Source organism: Filicampus tigris, chromosome 5 (genome assembly GCF_054856515.1).
Source record: "Filicampus tigris isolate MCC_2025a chromosome 5, RoL_Ftig_1.0, whole genome shotgun sequence".
Taxonomy (NCBI): domain Eukaryota; kingdom Metazoa; phylum Chordata; class Actinopteri; order Syngnathiformes; family Syngnathidae; genus Filicampus; species Filicampus tigris.
The window spans coordinates 14843078-14865188 of NC_141221.1; the positions used below are offsets into that span (position 1 = coordinate 14843078).

Here is a 22111-nt window from a genome sequence, read left to right on the forward strand (position 1 = left end):
CAAACGCCATGCTGACCACCACTTCCCTCTGTTATTGTGGAACTGTTTTTGTTTGCGTGCATATGTGGAATAATATGATTTCAATCCATATCATTCAATCAAAACATCAATATGCAGTGGGTGGCCATTTTTTTAATTATTCAAACAAATAAAAAGGAAACGAGTTTGAAGACTTGAAATGCTAAATCTGCCATCTGGCTGGTGACCAACATAGGGTGTACCAGGAAATTTTCAATTTTGGTTCAGCCAGTAGGGAGCTAGATACAGTAGGTGTCCACTTTGTTTGTCTCAATAAGATCCAACACAGCACAATAGTACTGCTACAAATAGACTGCAATTTGTCTGCATTTTGTGATTTTCATGCAGTTGTTAGATGGACTGTGTTTCAGGGTGTTCCTGCTATTCTTTCCACCTCCTGCATCCTCACTCCTTTTGTGTGGTGGAAAATCTATCATGTTGACAATGGGATTGGCTCCCTCTTTAGTAGGAGGGACATAATAACTGTCTGGCTCCTCACAGCAACAGGGACTGCATTAAAAAAAAAGGAGCATGCTAGCAGAGGCCCAAAGAAAAGAAGTTACCTGAACCCGTACCCCTAAAAAATGTTAGCCCCAAATTACAGCAAAATCTGAGCCCAGTCGCAAATAACGAAAAACTGTGAATAATTGTTGCGCCCCAAAATGTTTATAATTGCCTGTATTAACACTTCCATAAATAGAGTATATCACAAACTGCTCTATGATCACCAAGCAGTTCAACATTACTTTAACTTCATTTTACAACATTACTATTAAAAATAAGGATTATCCAGTAGGGTAAAAAAACTCAGACAGATGCAAAGCAATTTTTAATGCATCTAACCTCCAAAATGGGAGCGATACAGGAATGGGAGTCATTCTGAACGGGAGCAGGACAGGAGTGGGTTTTGTTTTTACCGAGAGCGGGACGGGACAGGATTTTTTTTTATTACTATGGTATGAAAGTGGGACGAGATGAGATATTGTCTGTGGGATGAGACGGGAGCGAAAATCCACTCCCGTCTCATCCTCTAATCTAGACTGGATCAAATCAGTGCTCCAGAAGTACAGTCCACCTGTTTACATATCACAGTTTCATAAATCTAAAAGGTTGAATTAATAAAACCACAGATTTGTTTGCATTACTGCTGTGATCTGATTTATAACTCACTGATTTAGGATTATGCCACACTTGTTGGCAGAATTTAATGAAATCGTCATAGTGAACGCTTCAAAGACAGTGAGTGTTAGTTAGTAAGTCAACAATTTTCTTTCGTATTAAATGATGGTTCATTTGCCTTTATTTTTGCATACGCCTAACATATAAGACCAAAACATTTATCTATACTGAACATTATACTGTTGTAATACGGATAATTTTACTGCTTGTGTTTGTTTAAAAAAAAATGGGAAGAAGACCTTGAAAAAAATTGCATATTAAATATCAATATGGGGGGGCGGGGATTAGCAATTAGATTATTTTTCAAAATTGGTCAACCCTAGTGTTCAGAGCAGCAGATGTTCCACGAGGGAAAAAACGCGAATATATCAATTCGCGAAAATACGGGGGATGAATGAGTCTGCCATGGTGAACACTGCGCATGCGCTGAATTGCCGAACCCTCTTGCGGCTCTAACAGAGTGAAATGAACTCGCGTGATTAACAGTCAAACGAACAGGCGCCCTAAAAAAAAAAAATGTAAAACCCAGCCGAGCGTTCGCCCTTGCTTGGGGCGTCCACTTTCCAATATTAGTTTCGACCAGCGGTCGAACCAAGTCCCCGCAGCCGGCGTTTTTATCCAAAATGTGCGCTTTTGTGGGCGCACACTCGGGTTTGGGAAGTCCCGCACGTGCCAGCGGTGGCGTGCTTTTCTTGCCACGGGACAAGCGGATATATACTAGACATAACATCTCGAAATACAACACGAACGTGTCATTGCGTGGAGAAAAAGCTGCGTGACTTAAAGCCACGGCGTCTGACTTGTAGTACACGCGTGCAACAAACTCGGCCCAGGGCCCCGTTCCTCCTTGAACGCAGAGCGGACACACAACAAGCTAGCTACTAATAAAAGAAACAGACCCCTTAGCAACAATGGCGGGTTAAAGGTAAGCTCGGACAAGGTACTCACCCACCAAACAGGAAAACACCTCGAAGCCGGAGGAATTCAACGCCGCGTCTCGCCTCTCTCGCTGTCTGTATGTTCCCCCTTATAGAGGTTCCGGTGAAAAAAATGTCACAGATTCCAGCGGTCGGCTTGTCGGGTCGGTCGGTCGGTTGCCTCCCCCACCCCGCTCCGCTCCTGTCTCGGGTGAGTGATGTCTGTTCGCCCCCGTTACTCGCAGCCTCTCTCACGCCACCATGTTGCCAACGCCGCGTTATGTCGCCAGGCTCTGTGCTTCGACTCTCATCCGGGCGTTCAGGGGATTGAGGCGAGCACACTCGGGATGACAGTTTTGGGATGGATAGAGAAGGAGGAGGTGGGGGCCGAGCGTCAGAGGTGGAGAGCGAGTGAGTGGTCATTCTGCTCGAGTGCACAGGGGACTGAAAATTACGAGCAAAATGACCTTTATATCTTTTTATAAAGGCACACTTAATTAATAGTGGTGAGTTGAATCCGTTTCGCTGGAAGAAAATGACAGATTTTAGCCCTGCAGAGGCTGCATAACACATTGTCATTGTCACCCAGCGGGTCAATAATGATCATGATGATAATAATGATGTTTAATCCTGCTAAATGTGCCATGCAGCCATTGTAGTAGCAGACATGTGCGCCGGGGCTTCTTGTGTTACGTAACCAGTCCAATCGGCCAACAACAGTGTGTGTGGGAGGGGAGGAGGGGGTGGGATGCTTGGTTAGCAGGCAATTAAACATAAAACATGACGACAAGACGGCTTCAACGTGTACTTATGAAATGCAACATGAATGCGAGAGGGGCAAATTAAAGACAGAGTTGCACTAAGTACATGAGGGTAAGCGTATAGCTCTTATTAAATTCATTTTTCAGACAGTCGCTGTACATCAAAGCTGCACTACGCAGGATTTTTTCCCCCAAATATCTTTACAATAGCCTTTTTATTTGACCATGTATGACTCACACATCTTATAAATAGCAGATTAACACTTTAGTTGTTCATAATGGATATTATTGCAAACCTCTAGTAAATTATTTTCAGACTGGAATCAGGTTCGATTTTTATTTATTTATTTGGACAGAATATTCAATTTTACAATTCAATAACAATCATTTGTCAATATAACAATGAATGGGAACAAACAAAAATATATATGTACAAACAATCAGACATCCCAGTACAATTCCATCATAAACAAAATGTCGACAGACTTCAACTAAACAACTTAGACTAGTATATGTCAAGATTTTTTTTACCTTTCTTGTTATCTACAAACTTAAGAGACTCGATGTAACAATCAATATCAATAAAAAAACTTAAAACATGGAGTAAATTTAATGAATTTGGCTTTCTTAATATGAAATTTCCCTAACAGAATAAAAAGACCAAATATATTGCACATTTCTGTGTCTTTGTACACAAAACAAGTTATAATATTTTTACCCGGAGTCTTTACAGTGTGACCAGTTTTATGAGAAATATATTTCTGTACATCTTTCAGGAATTTAACACCAAAGGGACACCGATAGAAATGGTGAGTTACACACTCTTGATCAGTCCCACATAATGTAGATCTATCGTCCAACTCAGCAAATCTTGAAATATATAAATTAGTTGGATATGTGTTATGTAATATCTTTCGATGTATTTCTAATCAGGTTTGAATATCCTACGCTCTTTCTGCGGATGTGACGTGGTGTTCATGTTCTTGTCGTCTCACATAGTCGCGACCAGATATTTGAGCAGTGGAGAGTACTGAGATTGGACTTGGGCTTGAAAAGCGATACACAAATGGTTTTCTTTCTACTCCAATGGTAAAAAGTGATGACATTGTCATTTAGAACGTGCATCATGCACGCGAAGAAAGGAGTGTTCAATTTCATTTTTGGGCCGCAGGTGGCACTTTGCGATTAGAAATTCAAAATCCTGGGGAGTGCAGCTTTAATGAACATTTGAAGTGAGTGTTTCAAATTCATTATGTGTGTGGAGGTAAGTGCACAACAACAATTTAGTTCTGAATTGTTGAGGTATAAGACCCGATGGAGTCACAGGGGGATGGGCACAGTTATAAATGGGTGTTTGTGCTGTTGAGGGAGTGAACACAGCCGACTTGATTCTCGACCAGTTGAAGCCACTCTGCTCATCTCGTTTCAATTCAGTGCAGGAGAAGCACACGCTCTACAGGAGGAAGCATAACAGACATGCTGGAGTCCATGCTGGAGATCGACGGCCAAAATATGTTTATAATGAATTGCAAGAAAATCTCCACTTGCAAATGATGTAAAGTTGGCTGCTGTGAAGTGGGCACTTGGAGACCACATTCCAATCCCGATCATGTGTCTGTGTGTGACAACACACACGGCAGTTGTGCCTTGGTCAAGGGGTGCTTATAAAAATATATTAAAGATGATAATAATAATACTAATCATGCATTCAATGAATTGGTTTCTACAATCATTCAGAGGTTTTGATGCATGCTATTATCCTATTTATGAAGGAAATGCAATGACATCCACCTTACATATCAGCGGAACGCAGAATCTGTCTGCCTGCGCTTCAATCAAATCCACTAAAATCGCATTACAACACCTGTGCTACAACTTAGACCTGGTTTCACCTGATCTAACGTCTAGTCTACTAACTCACATCAAATTGTAATGTGCGCAGGGGGTGTCTATTAGAAAACACCCTCGGACCGCCCAGCATGGCATACTGCCAAATTCCTAAACACGGTAAACTAGACTTACTTACGAAAATTAAGATGCGCTAGTTTGTAGACCGAACGCACATGCCCCTGTCTACAAAAATAGACCCCATATAGTGTTAAACTCTTTTTCTTCATTTCAGTTGTCCGTTTTTTTTTTGTTTTTTTTTTTTGCACGTGGCCAAAAACCCAAGTACACACTTGGGCTTTCTGGCATGAGTTGGCCCTCTCCCTACGTATGTAATGAGCGACTGGCATCATTGACTGGCTATAGCCTGTTAGCTGATGTGAGTGAAACAAATACAAGCAGTTCAGAAAATGGGTGAACACAGGACAGTATTATTTAAAAATGAGTAAAATACAAAGTGATTTTACAAAATACATATTGACGTGTCTAATTCCCAAACTCAAACTATAAAAATGGCTGATGGACACCCTTGAAGAATAAACCCCACTTTCAACTGCATAAAGGCAGTGTCTTGTTGAGACACGACTTTGTTCCATTCAGAAGTTGGGTGGAACAAATTACTCGCTGAGTATTCACCCACGCCTGTTGGCCCGGCAAGTTCCACGCGGGATTTAGTGAGACGTCTAATTAGTCCAACGTGTCTGGGCTTCGGCCAAAATGCGTGGACCTAAACAGATCCTCATGCGAAATTATATTGAATATAAAGGACAAAAACATATTTTGTTGTTTCACCCCCAAAGGAAGGATTGGAAATGGAATTAGTCCATTACAGGGTCAAACTGTGAGCATTGTAAAACTGTGTTGTTTAAAGTAACATTTACATTTTTAACAGCCATACAAGTGTGAAAAAGGTGTTCATATTCCAAAACAATGTATACCAGAAGCAATACATACAAAGGTACCACTAATATCAAAACTTTAGCGAGTGTTCATGTTCTGATTTAACATTTTTTAAAAAACTGATATTTCTCACAAGTAACGTGGGTAGTTGTTTCACTGAATACTTACTCAAGTAATTATTCAAAGGACTAATTTTTACTTTACTTTAACCTGAGTCGTATTATTCTAAAGTAAGAGTTCTCTTACTTGAGTGCAATTTTTGGCCAAAACAGCACAAAGAAGGAAAAAGCTGGAACTGTGTATCCGTTCTCTTCATGGCACTACATTATTATAACATGTTCTGTGTTGTTTTTGTTGTTATTTCTTCTCAGCACTACAACTTACTTCCAGACGAATGTCACCGCAAGTGATCACTGATGGATTCAGTCTGGTGGTAAGTAAAAAAAACAGAAAAAAAAAACAGTGGCAAGTTAAGTTCATACGGCCTACTGTATGTAGTAGTATCAACGTGGTGCCAAAATAAAGAAGCGGTGTGATGTGTCATAATGTCACGTTCATCCAACTTCAAAAAACAAGCTTGCGCTGGTCTGTACCAAAAGGCAAAAGTGAGTCACGCTTTGAGTGAATAAAGCGCTTGTCAAATGTAAACAGTCTTGTTTTTTTCTATTCAGGCAAACCTCAACTTTCCCTGTTTACTTGAATTGTTTAAAGGGAATGGCTTCCTCTTTCTATTGTGGCTCTGACATCAACCTATTACCAAAGAACATTATGGTGAGGTCAGTGCAATGTTTTAAATGAAGATATGCCAAGCCACATAAAACTGACCTGCTTTTTGTTCGTCATTTTCACCATTTTTTGAAGACATATTGAGTTTTTTTCTGGAAACTGTATGACCTCACTTGTTGTAATGAATATCCTCATATTCATATCCTCCTGCATTAACATTTCAATATGGATATAGGAGATAGGAGAAATATGAATGTTTTTGTAATCACAACTGCGTTACTTGCGCACACAAGGACAAATACCGCCAGCATCCTTTATTAAGTCTCTTGTCTAGGCAAGCCTTTGGGGTGTGGTGGTTATCACATTTTATCAAAACAACCTCAAGCCTCAAACAAACCTCACAATGGACGACAGAAACTTGCTTTGACGCTAAAGTTAAACAAACATTTTGAAGAGCATTTTATGAATTGGGGCAGCATGGTGAACTAGTGGTCAGCATATCTGCTTCACATAGAACAGGTTCTGGGATTAAACTTGTGTGGAGTTTGCATGTTCGCCCGGTAGTCGCGTGAGTTTTCTCCAGGAAAGCTGTCTTCCTCCCACATTCCAAAAACTTGTGTTTATTCATAACTCAAATCGGCCGTATATATATAGTGAATGTGAGTACGAATGATTGTTGGGCTCCTGCTTACCTGCTATCTTTATGAGGACAAGCTATTAAAAGAAAATGGATGGCTTTTATGAATCTGAATATAAGTCAACAATCTAAACTTTGTAAGATTTTATATCACTTTTGTTTTAACATTACAACAGACTGCGGACCTTTGTGCTAATTGACAAAGTGTGCACTGAAAAGGTTAGCTTTTTTGCTGTAACCAATGTCTTTCTGGATTGTTTCGCCAAGATAATTGAATTGCCACTTTGTTGTTGTCCTGGGGAATGAAAAGGCAAGAGAGGGGACATCTGATGCTCCAGGACTTGGAAAGCACTCCTTGAAGGCAATATATTTGTTGCCATCTAGTGGGGGGGATATGACTTGTCCAGTATTGTATGTACTGTAACTGTAGAGTATGTTTTGAAAATTAAATAATAATTTTTGAACCAATGCTCTGAATGACAATATGTGAATTTGAGAGTTATGTGGTCAGTCATTTATAATATCTGATAAGCTGTTTATTTTGCGGTGGTTTAAGCAAACGAAAAGCTAGCAAGTTAACAAAATGCATCTTTCAATATCGCTCATATTTAATCCTCACTCATTATTTTCTACTCGTAATATTGTATAAAATTACAATGATGTTTTTTTTGGGGCGGGGTGGAATGTTTATAGGTTTAATAAGGCTAAATCATAAAAAAAACTTTTAAATTCAACAAACTAAAGTCTTTATTTTAATGTGACGATTTACCTTTTATTCACATCCGTACAATAATTATAATACCTGTAATTATATTTAATCTTAGCTAAATTTGACGAATGTGTGTCACGGTTGCCGTCATGACCGTCAGCTTTGTTCGCCAGCTAGCACCTAGCATGAGTTAGCTTCACTGATAGTATGTCACTATGACAACACTCACACGCGCACTCGCGCGCGCGCAAACATGGCCGCCTCTGTATCGCCGCTACGCTCCTACTGGGCGCTTTGTAGCAGGTTGGCAGACCCCCGCCGATCCTACCGGGCCAAGCTGCGGATACACAGAAAATGGGAGAGTCAGCGGAGACACCTGCAGCAGTCGGCAACGAGGTAAAGCGACTCAAAGCGAGTCCTAGTCAAGCCTTTTTTTGAATAGCATGCAGGCGTTACTTATAAGCGGAGGTTGTAATGATGGGAGTGGGGCTGGGGGATGGACCTGTGAATGACATGCTGCTCCACCGCGGATACTGCAGATGCTGTGTTTGCTGGCGAATCATAATGGAATCACTTTTGACAACAAAACATTACATAAGAGCAGCTGGTCTGACCGATTGACGCGTGAGAGAACACACTGAGCGCATTCACTAAGCCGCATGGATGCAACCGCACTGTCAGAAATGAATGATTACTGCGGGGGGTTGGATCAAAGAAGAAACCATTAACCGCTGCAGGGCAGGCTAACCTCGGGTAAATCAAGCCTTCACCCTTTTTCTGCGTTATATATACATATTTTCTCATTAGAAAAAAATATCCACCCGATTTAACATTTTTGTAAAGCATAAAAAGAACCATGTACGAAAAAAATGCTGCGATTATGACAAAGATGAAAGGTCATAGCACATTTTTGCAAAGGATAAAAAGATCCATGTACCAAAAACTGCTGCGATTACAACAGTGATGAAAGGTATGAATCATTCAAGTAAGCTGGTCGCCTATACGGAAGGGCAACTGGCGGCCGACCACACTCTGAGAGGCCCCTTGATTAATAAAAAATTCGACCCCGAATTCTTTGTATTCAATTTTTAAGACAAGTATAATTATGTGCAGTGCTTTTTGAAGAGCTGAAATTAATTAATGCCATTTCAAATAGGAAAGTTTACGTTTAGCGTGAACAAATCAAGGTACTACTACATTCATGATGGTGCTAAAAAAAAACATGGTACTGTATTTCCTTCCACTGCTATGCGGAAGACCGTCAGATCTATGTCCCGCCTGTCTAGAGGAAATCAAAGCCTGGATGTCACTGAATTCCTGAAATTTCAACGAAAAGAAAACAGAATTTATGGTGTTCGGTCCCAGTGGCCCTTTTAAATTCCACCCTATTGACCCAGGCCCCTTATGTGCGTCTTATCTAAAGCCAACAGTCTCGAAGTTGTATATTAAACTGAACAGTGATTTTAAATTGGACCGGCAAATTTGTGTTGTTGTTAGATCCAGCTTCTTTCATCTTAGGCAGCTGGCCAAGGTAAAACCCTTCCTTTCTCAACAGCCCTTAGAAACAATATTCCATGAATTCGTTACATCTCGTTTAGATTACTGTAATGCACTTTATTTTGGAGTCAGCCAGTCCTCCCTCAAGTGTCTCCAGTTGGTCCAAAATGCTGCCTCTGGCCTGCTAACTGGAGCTCAGAAGAGGGAGCACATAACCCCAATTTCGGCCTCTCTTCATGGCTCCCAGTGCATTTTAGAGTTCATTTTAAAATACTTCTATTTGTCTTCAAATCTTTAAATGGCCTCTCCCCAGCATACCTCTCTGAGCTCCTCCACCCCTATGCACCTTCCCAGTGCCTCAGGTCGCGGACCAGGCTCTACTGGAAGTGCCGAGGACTAAGCGGAGCCCCAGAGGGGATTGAGCCTTTTCTGTTGCCGGTCCTACCCTCTGGAATGACCTTCCATTAAATGTTTGGCAAACCCCATCTCTATCCATTTTTAAAACTGGTTTGAAGATACATTTTTACTGTCTGGCTTTCAACCCAGCATGAGACTGACTCTGTTTTGCTGTTTTCTGGTGTCTACTGTATATGTGTTAGTATTTTTGTGTTTTTGTATTAATGCTATTTTATGTTTCATGTAAAGTGCTTTGTTACAACCACAGTTGTTGTGAAATGCGCTATGTAAATAAAGTTGCATTTGTTTCCAGGCATGCTGCTGTGGTGATTTCGGGGGCGGCGTTGGCTCGGCAGCTCCACAGAGAGATCCAACGTGACGTGGAAGAGCTTGTCGCTCAGGGCAACATGAGACCTCATCTAGGAGTGGTCTTTGTAGGGGATGACCCGGCCAGCAGGACTTACGTTAGGAACAAAACACGCGCTGCCAGCACTTTGGGTCAGATGTCACACCTTTCTAAACACTGCATGGCTAACGTACAACACTGACATGCAAAGTAACACAGCTGTTGGCATGCTTGGACACAAGGGATGCTCATAGATAAGATTTAGCGCAAAACTAATCCAGCAAAAAAGAGTGAACATGCTTTTTTCTATCCAGGTATTTCCAGTGATACGGTGTTGCGGCCGAGCTCGGTCTCTCAGGAGGAGTTGCTGGATCTAATAGACAAGATGAACCGAGACTGGCGGGTCAGCGGACTGTTGGTGCAGCTGCCACTTCCTGGTAAACATGGACGCAAAGCGTGTGCACACTCTTGAGTTCATGACTTGTGTGTACACTATAAAGAATTTCGCTGTAAAATAACAGCAAATTACTGGCAGCCGGGACGCCAGTTTTCTGTCATTTTTTTAACAGTATAGTACTGTATTTTGGGTTATAGTACATGACAGTAGGATAACTGTGTTATGGTATGTTTACAGTATACGGCAGTTTAGATATTAAATCTGATTAAAAAAATAATAATAATGCATACGATTTATATGGGGCTTTCTACAAGACTCTCAAAAGCGTCCACGATGGATAAATTGCTCGTGCACATTCTGGTGGCGGTTAACTACTGTCCGTATATAGCCACAACGTCACATGACTCAGACAAAGCGGGATTCGAACAGCAGACCCTTCGCTTACTGGGCGACCCGCTCTAGCTTCTGAACCATGTGACTTTTCTTGTATTTTACTTCAATTGTGTACCTTCTTGTGCTTTGAATATGTAGCCCATATGCATCCAGCGGCATGCGTGCACCATGTTTCTGTCTGTGCCAACTGAAAAAAAGTAGCAGGTTAAAGTGTACCTCCGACGGCCCATTTTGAGGTATTGGTGGGGAAATGGAGCAATATTGTCAAGTTAGATAAATATCTGGTGTTCCCATCGTTGTTTCTAGACTGTCTTGTATTCACCAAAATAGCACGCTCGCAATCCCCGTTGTTAATTTTAATGCAAGACGATTAATAAAAAAGTGGAATGTATTTTTTGTCAAGCGTCGGTGATAGGAATGTGGTGCCTAGCTCCACCGCTTGGCAGAAAATACTGTTTTACACTGTTAAATTAGGCTTTGTTATTCTTAATAACCAAGCTTGAACTGTTAGAGAGGAAATCAATGCGAACCATTTTTTTCAAGAATATGTTCTATGCAAGCCCACTAGTTGAAACAGGGCATTCTGATAAATTTTGCGTTTGTGGAATAAGTGTTAATCCACTCGTTTTTAGCCATTTCTGGGGACGGCCATTTTGTCACTTCGGTCGACTGAAAATGACATCGCAACTGATCACAATGACCAATCACAGCTCAGATTCAGAAAACAGGTCAGCCGTAATTGGTCGTTGTGAGCAGTTGTGATGTCATTTTCAGTCGACAGAAGACAATATGGCGGCCCCCCAGAGAAGGCTAAAAACAAGTGCATTTTGCTGCTTAACTAATATTCCACAAACGCAACATTAATCAGAATTCTATGTTTCAACTAGTGGGCTTGCTGGGAACATATTCTTGAAAAAAATATGTTTGGGTTGACTTCGACTTTAATTTTCATGCAGGGATGACTATTTAATTCATTCAGTGCCAAGGACATATTTGTATGTCTTTGGTATTGAATGAGTTAATCAATGTTTATTTAACTCATTCACTGCCATTGACGTATTTATTTGTCTTTTCACAGTTCAGCCATTCAATCACAGGAACTTATGTATTTTTAAATATTTTTCAAGCTTAAGGGTAAAAGAGGGTCTGAAAATGTCTGGCACTGAATGAGTTAATGGTATTTTACAGAAAAAAATATACAGTAAGGTAATGTTCTAATGCTAGAAACTTCAAGCAATCCATAGTATTATGCTGTTAAATTACATTTATCCAGCGTTCCTTTTAAATGACGGATTTTGCTGTTCATGTACATGCTATGGATGAATATTTAACAGTATTTTTACAATTGTTATCAAAAACAGTCAGATACTGTTTGTAAATTCACCGTAAATTTACAGAAATTCACTACAGTGTAGTTCCTTCATAGCAGTGATTCTGAATCAGAGTTGCAAAGAGTTAGACCATTTCTGGTATATTTCTATAAAGTTTCGGATAAATTTCCATGCGAAGTTAAGATGGTGAATTTTGGGAATAATAAGCATAAATCTTATCTAAAATATGTCCTTGGCTCAATAAAGTTTGGGAAACACTGCTTTTCTAGTCAGTCATAAGAGTGCAAGACAATGCTTGGCATGGTCTTAAATGAAGCGTCAAGACTAGAGCGATAATAATTTTGAGCTGCCTGTCTTTTCTCAGAGCACATCAATGAAAGAGCAGTGTGTAACGCCATCGCTCCGGAGAAGGACGTGGACGGCTTCCATATCGTGAATATCGGCAAGCTGTGTCTTGACCAGAGATCCATGGTGCCTGCCACACCTGCAGCTGTCTGGGAGATCATCAAAAGATCAGGTAAACTCGCATCTTAAACTCTTGTTTTTGATTCTTTTATAACCTTATCCTATAATTACACAAGGTACTGATTAAATATTACATAATAGACCCACCTACAGTAATTGACTAACAACCAGTCCAGGGTGTACCCCGTCTCTTGCCCAAAGCCTTTCACCTGGGCCCTTATAAGGACAATTGCTATAAAAGATAAATGGATGACTATAGTACAGTAGAATATTCCTGCTAAGTCTCCAGACACGCATACACTTCTGCTATCTTACTAATGGAAGTCCACTAGATGGCGCCAAATGCTAAGTGTTCACCCTGCAATAGACACAAAATCATACATTTTCTTCTTTCTATTTTCTGTATTCTTGCAGAATAAATCTATCACATCCTAGAACCTATTTAGGCACATTGTTATTTTTTTTTTTCTAAATCTTTGTTTTTATGTGGAGTTTAGTGTTTTGAAAGACGTTCAACCGATAAATGCACTCTCACAATAACTAGTTACAGTACCAGTATGTGCTTTTGGTTGCTGTAGCAATTGTAGATCAACAGTAATCCATGAAAATCTGCCATAAAAATCTGCACTTTTCAAACCAAAATGTGTTTTGGAGTGCTCGGGATCCTTAAAATACAAACGTGTATCCCTAAGATATACATTTGCAAGATTTGGTGAAATTTGTGTGATCTTAATTAAAGCCCCCCGAAAAGGTGATTTAATTGCCGAAGCTCTCATCAGAATTAAAGCTGAGAGCAGTTAGCACTAGCACTAGCCCTAGCACCCGCTTTTTTTTCATCGGCATCAAACTTTATTATAAGCAATAAATCGTTTGTAATCTGGCGTCTCCCATCTGTCCGGCATACCCGCTTTCTGATTGGGGCTCATTTGGCTTAATTTCCCAGTAGGAGTTTGCCAAAGAACAATCCCTGTTCATGCAAAATTGAGTGAGTTTTCGGGCAAGCGAAAACTGCGAAATCTTTGTTTCAAGAAGAATAAACACTGATTCCACGAGGTCCTTCACAGAGGCGTGCTCGGGCTTTCATAACATTTGTCTGATAATTGATTGGCGAATGGTCTACTGTGCCTCTTAACCAAAATTAGTAGGGAAAGACTCTAGTTTTCCCATGACACTGAACAGGATAAACAATAGAAAATCAAATCTTTTGTGCAAATCTTACTTGTGTATGTATGTGTGTGTATGTAAAATATGGAATATTAGTCAGCATTTGCTTTTTGCTGCGGTTGTTGGATGCTTATCATACCGCTCTTCTTTCATCCTTGAGAGGAAGGACTAGGACAAATGTAAAGCAAAAAAAAAAAAAAAAAAAAAACAATAAAAAGAGAGAAATGTATTACTTCATCCGCATACAAATTTAGAGTTATTTTATCCCTGAGGTGCCAAGCATAATTCGTTCTCAACTATTTCCCCTTGAAAATGTGCCGCACAGGTATTGAGACGGTGGGTAAGAATGTGCTGGTTGCTGGACGCTCCAAAAATGTTGGGATGCCCATCGCAATGTTGCTGCATACCGATCGTAACCATGAGCGCCCTGGCGGTGAGTGCGTGTGATTGTGTTTGTGTAATGTGCATGTTGTGTCAACATAACTCTTGTTGACACTAATTGAAAGAGAGCAACTCCCATAACATGAACTCAACCATCGTCATTGATGTGGTGTTGATCGCAGAGCCAGCATATTACAATAAAACATTCAATTAATTAGTAAGATTATGATTTTTGGCAGAGTCACTGGTATAGGTAATAACTTTTGCCTCCAATAGGTCTTAAAGCCGAAATCAACCCAAACATAATTTTTTCAAGAATATGTTCCCAGCAGGCTCACTAGTTGAAACACAGGATTATGATTAATATTGCCTTTGTGGAATGTGAGTTAAGCAGCAAAATCCACCCCCGTTTAGCCATCTGAGGGGCGGCCATTTTGTCACTTCTGTCGACTGAAAATGACATCACAGCTACTCACGGGTAACGACCAATCACGGCTCGGCTTCGGAAAACAGGTCATGATGGTCGTGATTGGTCCCTACATGAGCCCTGAGCAGTTGTGATGTCATCTTCAGGCGACAGAAGTGACAAAATGGCCGCCCCTGGAGATGGCTGAAGACGGGTGGATTAATTCTTATTCCACAAACGCAATACTTATCAGAATGCCTTGTTTCAACTAGTGGGCTTGCATAGAACACATTCTTGAAAAAAATATGTTTTGGTTGACTTCCCTTTAAATGAGAGGTTGTCGGTCCTTGAATATGACAACAACAATAATGAAGGACATTGAGCTCAAAATATGGGACCTGAACCCGCAACCTTGATATTAAGAGGCTTCTTTTAAATCTCATTATGATACATCGTGCTGACCTTGCAGCACCTGACGGAGGCCATTTTTGTAACCCGCCACCTTTAGTTCACCTTCTTCTTGGGTGTTGTGTCCATGCTTACTGCACACAATCCACAATGGTATGTGAGAATAAGAGTAAACCACTTTTTGATTTTCCACAAGATACTAAGCATATCTTTAGTCATTCAGCCGATGAATAATAAATGAGCATATTTGTCCACTTAATAGTCAATAAGAGTTTTTTAAACACTTGTGTAATTCACCGCAATTAATCATACACGTGAAGTTTCATATTTCAACATTGGACATATTTCCTAATTGTACGCTTCCACTTGTGCTGCCAGTTGTTCACCGGAAAGGAACACCAGGGAGTGTATGTGTGTGAGGGGGGACTCGAACGGATCGGGCAACCTTATAAGGTTGCAGGAAGTTGCGAGGGGATTTGCAGAGGCATTTACAGGAATTAGCTTTGGAGGATGAAGCAACAAGAAGGGATTTCAAGGACTGCTACTACTACTATCTGATAACAGACATAAGTGTGAAACGCTGCAAACAGGACCACATTGCATCTTACAGGAAGCAAGTTTAGTTATTAGTCAAATTATCTTTGCACTGCTATCTTTGCCTTCCAAAACACGTCCTTTTGAACAACCTACACCACCAGATATACAGTAAATCACACGTGTCAAACTCAAGGCCCGGGGGCCAGATTCGTCCCGCGACATCATTTCATTTTTATGCGAAAGAAAATCATGTGGGGGAATTAAGACCCATTGCTGATTAGACGAGAGGAACAGGCTGATTCATTGACAGTAGGGCCGCTCGATTATGAAAAAAATAGTCATCATGATTATTTTGGTAATAATTGAAATCACAATTATTCAAGTACAAGTACGAGTTCAAAACACAAAAATGTTTAAACATAAAAAATATAAAGACAAATAAATATGAGTAAGTTCCTTTTGGACCAAATAAAATTGATCAAATTAATTATTATAAACAATTTAAAAGGTGCAAATGTATAAATTCAAGTACGATTTCCTTGTGTAAACAAACATAATCCGTTGGATATAAATGAATATTAATAATAGTTTTTTACGATTATGACAATTTTATAATCGTGGAGCGTAATAATCAAACATATTTTTTTCAAGAATATGTTCCCAGCAGGCCCATTAGTTGAAACACGGCATTCTGATTAATTTTACGTTTGTGGGATAGAAATTAAGCAGCAAAATGCACTCGTAAATGACATCACAACTGCTCACAATGAGCAATCACGGCTCAGATTCAGAAAACTGGTCAGCCGCTCATTTTCAGTCGACAGAAGACAAAATGGCCGCCCCCAGAGATGGCTAAAAACGAGTGGATTAACACTTATTCCACAAGCGTAATATTTATCAAAATATTTCAACTAGTGGGCTTGCATAGAACATATTCTTGAAAAAAATATCTTTTCATAGACTTCCCTTTTAATGAGGATGATGAACAGATGAGAGGAGCTATTGTTACTCTGGTAATACAAAATAGTTCTTTGTTTGCATTTCTCTTCTCTTTCTCTCACACACACGCACACAGGTATGTGATGTGGTGGCGGGAATGTGCTCTGACTTGCCTTTCCTTCTGCCACATTCTTATCTGTCTTGAAACTCTCCTTGTGTGATCGTGTTTCTATCCATGGCTGCAGGCCTAAACCCCCGGTCACCGCTCAGCTATGAATGAAGGACATGCATACCATTGAGCGAAAAAAAACCCACATCACATCACTTTCATCGCACAAATTGTGCAATAGTGTAAACGTTTTGTGAGCCGAGTGTACTTAAGAATGAATCAATGCTTTGATAATAATGAAAACAGTGACGGACAAGAATATGTGTCTATTTGCTGATAAGAGTTCCCCCCCCCCCCCCCCCCCCACTTTCCCTGCTGCTGGTTCAGTTATGGTTATATGAGTGTCTGGCTTTTGCACTTGACACAGTAGCGCGATTTCGGAAAATGCACTGCAGTAGTTCAAATTAATTGACAATGTGTCATTCAGTCAAGTCTTTCCACATCTCATCCTGAGATTTTATTATAAAAGCAAAGCATTTGATCCCAGCCGTAAACCTGAAAAACCTGGAATTCCCTATTTAGTAGTAGTAATTCGGTAGCTGTGAGGAACCTTTTTTCTTGTGGTTTTCTATGTGCCAGATTGAATTATTGAAAACAAATATATACATATATATTAAAAAATCCAAGTTGTAAAGTGCCTGACATTTTCTATACTTTAGTAGTAAGTCATTTATTGCCATTTCTGGTATTGGAATTAAAATTAAAGAAAAAAAAGTTAATTGTTAGTCATTTCAATTATTTTTAAAACCTATTCAACCCTTTCATGCACAGTGGTCACTACAGTGGACAGCTATTTAAAAGTTGCTTTCGCCTATATTTCGCCTTTCATTAATCTAAATTTTAAAAATATTTTTAACCCTTTCATGCATTAATTATGATTTAATGTTATTATTTAAAATATATATTTTTTGGATTAATTAATATAGGCGAAAGCAACTTTTAAATAGCTGTCCACTTTGCATTAAAGGGTTAAATCCATTTTGCAAATTTGTATTCATTTAGTTTACCTAGTGGTGTAAAAAGTTGTTAATGATTTTGCCGTCGGCTAATGAATGAAGTTAGCCTGGTTAGACGGTGGCGTCTACTGGCTGGAGAGGAGGCGGGTGTGTGAGAGCAGCCGGGGGGGAGGGAATGAAGAGGCTACCTTCCACCCATATAAAGACTTCCTGTTTAATTTTGAGGTTCTGTTTAATTTATGACCTCTTACCGGTATCCTTCCCACAACAGTACAGGCAGTGCTATAGTTCTGCTATGTGCTCCGCATTTCAGGTACTACGTCAATGAAACATTGATTTTATTTTACAGCATTGAGTAACGAAGGTTATAGTCTTCATCTTATTTAGAGCATGTAGTAGCATATAAGTGAATGAAAGATAATATAACAAAGTAAAGTACAGATACCAAAAAATTCTACTTCAACACTAACAGTTTGTATTCCTTCAGGTTTTCATTGTCAGAGAGTTACCGGTAATTCATTTTAAATCTTTAAATCTACACTGTATCTTCGGTTATATAAGACATTTATCATGAGTGAAAGTTGCAACATATTTGAAGCAATCGCACAGCAAACTACAACCACAATATTAAACCGCACATATCGTTGACATGACACAGCGTACCCTCCGTCACGCAATTAATCGAAATTCAATTACAATGAATTAACTCTTGAATCTTCTATTCATTAGATGCTCAATTTCTCATCACAGGGTTAATAAAGTACAACTATCTATACGTAGACTATTGTTGTAATAAGTGATTCTTAGTAAGGCAAGATGTATTTTGTTGTATTTCAGTCCATTTGATGTATTTTCATTTCAGGTGATGCCACAGTGACCATCGCTCACAGATGTACACCGAGGGAGCGGCTGAAGGAACTAACCAGCCTGGCAGACATTATTGTTACCGCTGCGGGTAATTGGATGACCATTTAGTTAGTTCATTTGGAAAAATGGTCATTTTGTGGTGGTGCTCAATGTCTCGTGTGAAAACAAGTCAACCCGAAGCCCGGCGTTAATCTAAGCGGAGCGGAGAAAGTTAAGCTTGTTGCTCAGCGAATTGAAATACTTGAACTCAATACATGCTCAGGTAGTTCATACATTTTCATGTCGGTAGGATTTGAGTGTTACACAGGCTGTGTAATTAATCTAAATTCAATTACAATCACGACTATTAAACTAAACGATTACAAAATTGTCATAATCATAAAAAAGTGATTATTAATTTTGCACCTTTTTTTAATTTCATGTTGACTAATTTTATAAATGTTGTTTGGTCCTAAAGGAAGTTACATAATTATAGTGTTTCAAAGAAATGTATTTGCCTTTAAATTTTTTACATTCAAACATTTTCTTTTGTACCCAAAAATAAACGATCGTTTGAACAATCGTGATTTCAATTATTACGAGAATTATCGTGATTATTATTTTTTTCACAATCGAGCAGCCCTACTACAAGATAACAGAAAGGAAAACAATCTGATCCTTTAACGCATTCATGCTCTTTGATCATTATGTGTGTGTTTAGGTGTTCCCGGTCTGATCACGCCAGACATGGTGAAAGAAAGTGCCGCAGTCATTGACGTGGGCATCAACCGCATTGTGGACCCCAAAACGGGGAAACTGAGGCTCATTGGTGATGTGGATTTTGAAGGTTGGTTTGAATTTTTACTCATGCACACACTTATGTACTCGTTAAAGTGAAAAACTAAGAGCGGATCTTGAATTGGAAATGAGAATTAAAGAGGTATGAAATTACTGCAGGGAGCAATTATGTGAATGCTCCTTCCTAAAGTCAATTTGAAGTCTAATTGGTTTTGCAGTGACTTGTAAAAGAGTTTAATGGCTGTTTCCTTTTTTTTTAACGCATTTTATGACGCAACACGGTAACCCATTTTAAAATGTGAGACCCCACATATGACAAGGAAGAGCTGGGCAAGTGTGTTGTCACTGTTTTTACAGTGTGAGATGACCAACAGCACAGCGCACACAACAATATTTCCACTGACAATATTGCAGTGAGTCTCAGCATCCCAAAACAGATGTCTGTTGTAGTAACAAGAGTGACGGCAGAAACCCCCTATGTCCATATTAAGTCAATTTCATTTTTATCACAAAGCGATGCTATTGGTCAGTTATTTTTAAAAACGACAGACCAATACAAAGTGATGAAAATAGCTTGCTGTCTTTGATGATGCAATGGATTAATGATTCAACAAACATTCCGTTTTTTTTTTTTCTGAAAAGTGATGGTTTTGAAGATGTGAGGATTCATATCATCAGTGTGATTTTTTTTTTTTTTTTTTTTTCTTGAAAAGCCAGATAACCCCCGCTATTCGTGGGATTTAGGGAGCGTTAATACATTGGTAATTGACTCCCCCTAAAACAGGTTCATACTGTACTGTAATTGGCTACGGATTCCACTAGATGACGACAAAAGACTACTTTTTTTTCTAAATGAAGAGCCTCAACTCACTTCGACAATTCCTTGGCCTGAGGACAAAAACACCCATAGATGACAGTTTTTCAGTAAGTAATGGAGGTTAGGTTAAAAAAAAAGAATAAATCTGAAAATAGACAAATTTGGCAATGCTAAATGAAATGAATGAATGAATGAATGAATGAAAATTAAAAGTTACATTTGGAAAAAGGCTCCACTTTTGAAGAAATTAAAGTTTTCTTTCAATTATTTAATATGGGGATGGGCAAGTACCAATACCAAGTATCAGTATTTCGCCGATACCGGCCTTCTTTCTAGGTAGTGAGTGTTCATGGAAGCTGTCGATACCAGCCACTGATACTTAAAATGTGACATCGAGTCAGTCCTCCCTGGCAATAGTTTGCGCTATACTGCGATAGTTTGCCACATCGATGTGATCATCTGCGTCAGAAAAGGGTTTTGCTCATAATCTTTTGTCATTGTGTTAAAGAGCAGTTTCTGAACTGTGGTGTTTGTCACACGTGTTGCAGGCGTAAAAGAGAAGGCCAGCTTCATCACTCCCGTTCCTGGAGGCGTGGGTCCTATGACGGTGGCCATGTTGATGAAGAACACTGTGACTGCCGCCAGAAACGCACTGATGCATTAGCATGATACACGCCGTGACGCACGCACATTTTTCTAGAGAGCTTTTCACCATGACGTCACAAATACTTCCGGGTGGCAAAAGCTCAAGCGATTTCTAATCTCACTAATGATTAAATCTTGACAAGTCATTTGACCGATTGAGAACCAGAGAAAATGTACTGCAGTGGTGATTTTAGCCTTCTTCCCTACCACCATCGTTTGAATGAAGTCGATAAAAAATAGACTTGGTGGAAATTCCGAAATAGTTTACATGATCATTGAGGGGCTGGCTAATTCATGGACTTTTGTGTTGAGTGACTTAAACATTAAGTCAACTCAAAAATTGTCTTAACATTAATATATTCTATGTGGCCCCACTAGTCTAAATACAGTAATCTGGTTAATATTGTGTTTGTGGAATGTGAATTAAGCAAGCAAAATCCACCAATTTCTATCTATCTCAAAGGGCGGCCATTTTGCCACTTGCTGTTGACTGAAAATGACATCACAGTTGCTCAGGGCTCCGGTAACAACCAATCACGGCTCAGCTTGCGAACGTCACATGACCACACTCGGAAAGCAGGTGAGCTGTGATTGGTTGTTACCGGAGCCCTGAGCAACTGTGATGTAGTTTTCAGCACACCTCAAGCGGCACCCGCTGAGATGGATAAAAAATGGGTGGATTTTGTTGTTTTATTCATATTCCACAAATGCAGTATTAATTGAATGCTGTGTTTCGACGAGTGGGGCCGCATAGATCACGTTATTATCCCAAAAATTTGAGGTTGAGTTGCTCTTTTGACGGTGAAATGGATAGCGTGTTGTAGCGCTCACGTTAGCGAGCGGGCTAGCCATTACGTCTTGCTAAATTACTCAATACAACCAAACATTCTATACATACCACTTCCAGGCAGTCTCACGATCTTCTTTGTACAACTGTTTACGACATCTGCTCGATTCATCCTCCCTACGCGTTCATTTTGATATTTTTGGAGGAAATAGAAAACAAAAACTAAATCTTTTGAAGATATCAAGCTATTTTTCCTTGTTTTCAGTTCAGTCGATCACGTTATGCCACCCGGAAGTACCCTGGTGCCTATTGTTTACAAACATTCTGAAAAGCTATACAAGCATCGAGGCTCCACACCTGCTTACTTGAGACATTTATAACATGCTCCTTTTAGTTCCTTATTTGTATTTACTTATTTATTTCTTCTTATAAGAGTTCATATTTTTTCTACCGAGGACATTTGGATTCCTCGTGGAACGTCACAGGTTTCACGGGAAATTGAAAATGAAATAAACCGTGCTTCAGAAGCTCTCAAAAAAATCGGTGTTATATTTTCAAGTGCCAAGAGCGGTCATAAGGCGCCGCGTTGAAACGAGCCTCCGGGTGATTCCGCCCCCACCACAACTCTCATCCGCTCAGATGGACCTGTCTGTGCATGTAAAGTACGTGGGAATAAAAGAAGTATGATGGAAGTTGTTT

The 22111-nt window shown here is 39.7% G+C and overlaps 2 protein-coding genes across 6 annotated transcripts in view; one reads left to right on the forward strand and one right to left on the reverse strand.

The window, feature by feature from the left end:
- The window catches only part of slc20a2 (solute carrier family 20 member 2), a 44135-nt gene extending 41606 nt beyond the window's left edge, over positions 1-2529 (reverse strand). Inside the window, exon 1 of one of the 4 annotated variants that reach the window (XR_015086888.1) lies at positions 2146-2527. The gene's annotated coding sequence lies outside the window, so the exon portion shown is untranslated. Of the gene's footprint in view, positions 1-2145 lie in introns of all 4 variants that reach the window. The other 3 variants (XM_086031370.1, XM_086031366.1, XM_086031371.1) reach the window with 3 other exon arrangements.
- LOC147147410 (bifunctional methylenetetrahydrofolate dehydrogenase/cyclohydrolase 2, mitochondrial-like) lies at positions 1495-22104 on the forward strand. Of its 2 annotated transcripts, XM_086031374.1 has the most exons (10): positions 1495-2122; positions 2231-2325; positions 6034-6095; positions 9941-10125; positions 10288-10410; positions 12459-12611; positions 14049-14156; positions 18382-18474; positions 19087-19212; positions 20529-22104. In XM_086031374.1, exons 3-10 carry the CDS (start codon positions 6079-6081, stop codon positions 20642-20644), a joined length of 921 nt encoding a protein of 306 aa, XP_085887500.1. In that variant the 5' UTR covers positions 1495-2122; positions 2231-2325; positions 6034-6078; the 3' UTR covers positions 20645-22104. The 2 variants fall into 2 exon arrangements, with proteins under 2 accessions (XP_085887500.1, XP_085887499.1); XM_086031373.1 differs by lacking the exons at positions 1495-2122; positions 2231-2325; positions 6034-6095 and adding an exon at positions 6112-8130.
- Positions 22105-22111: the final 7 nt, after the last annotated feature.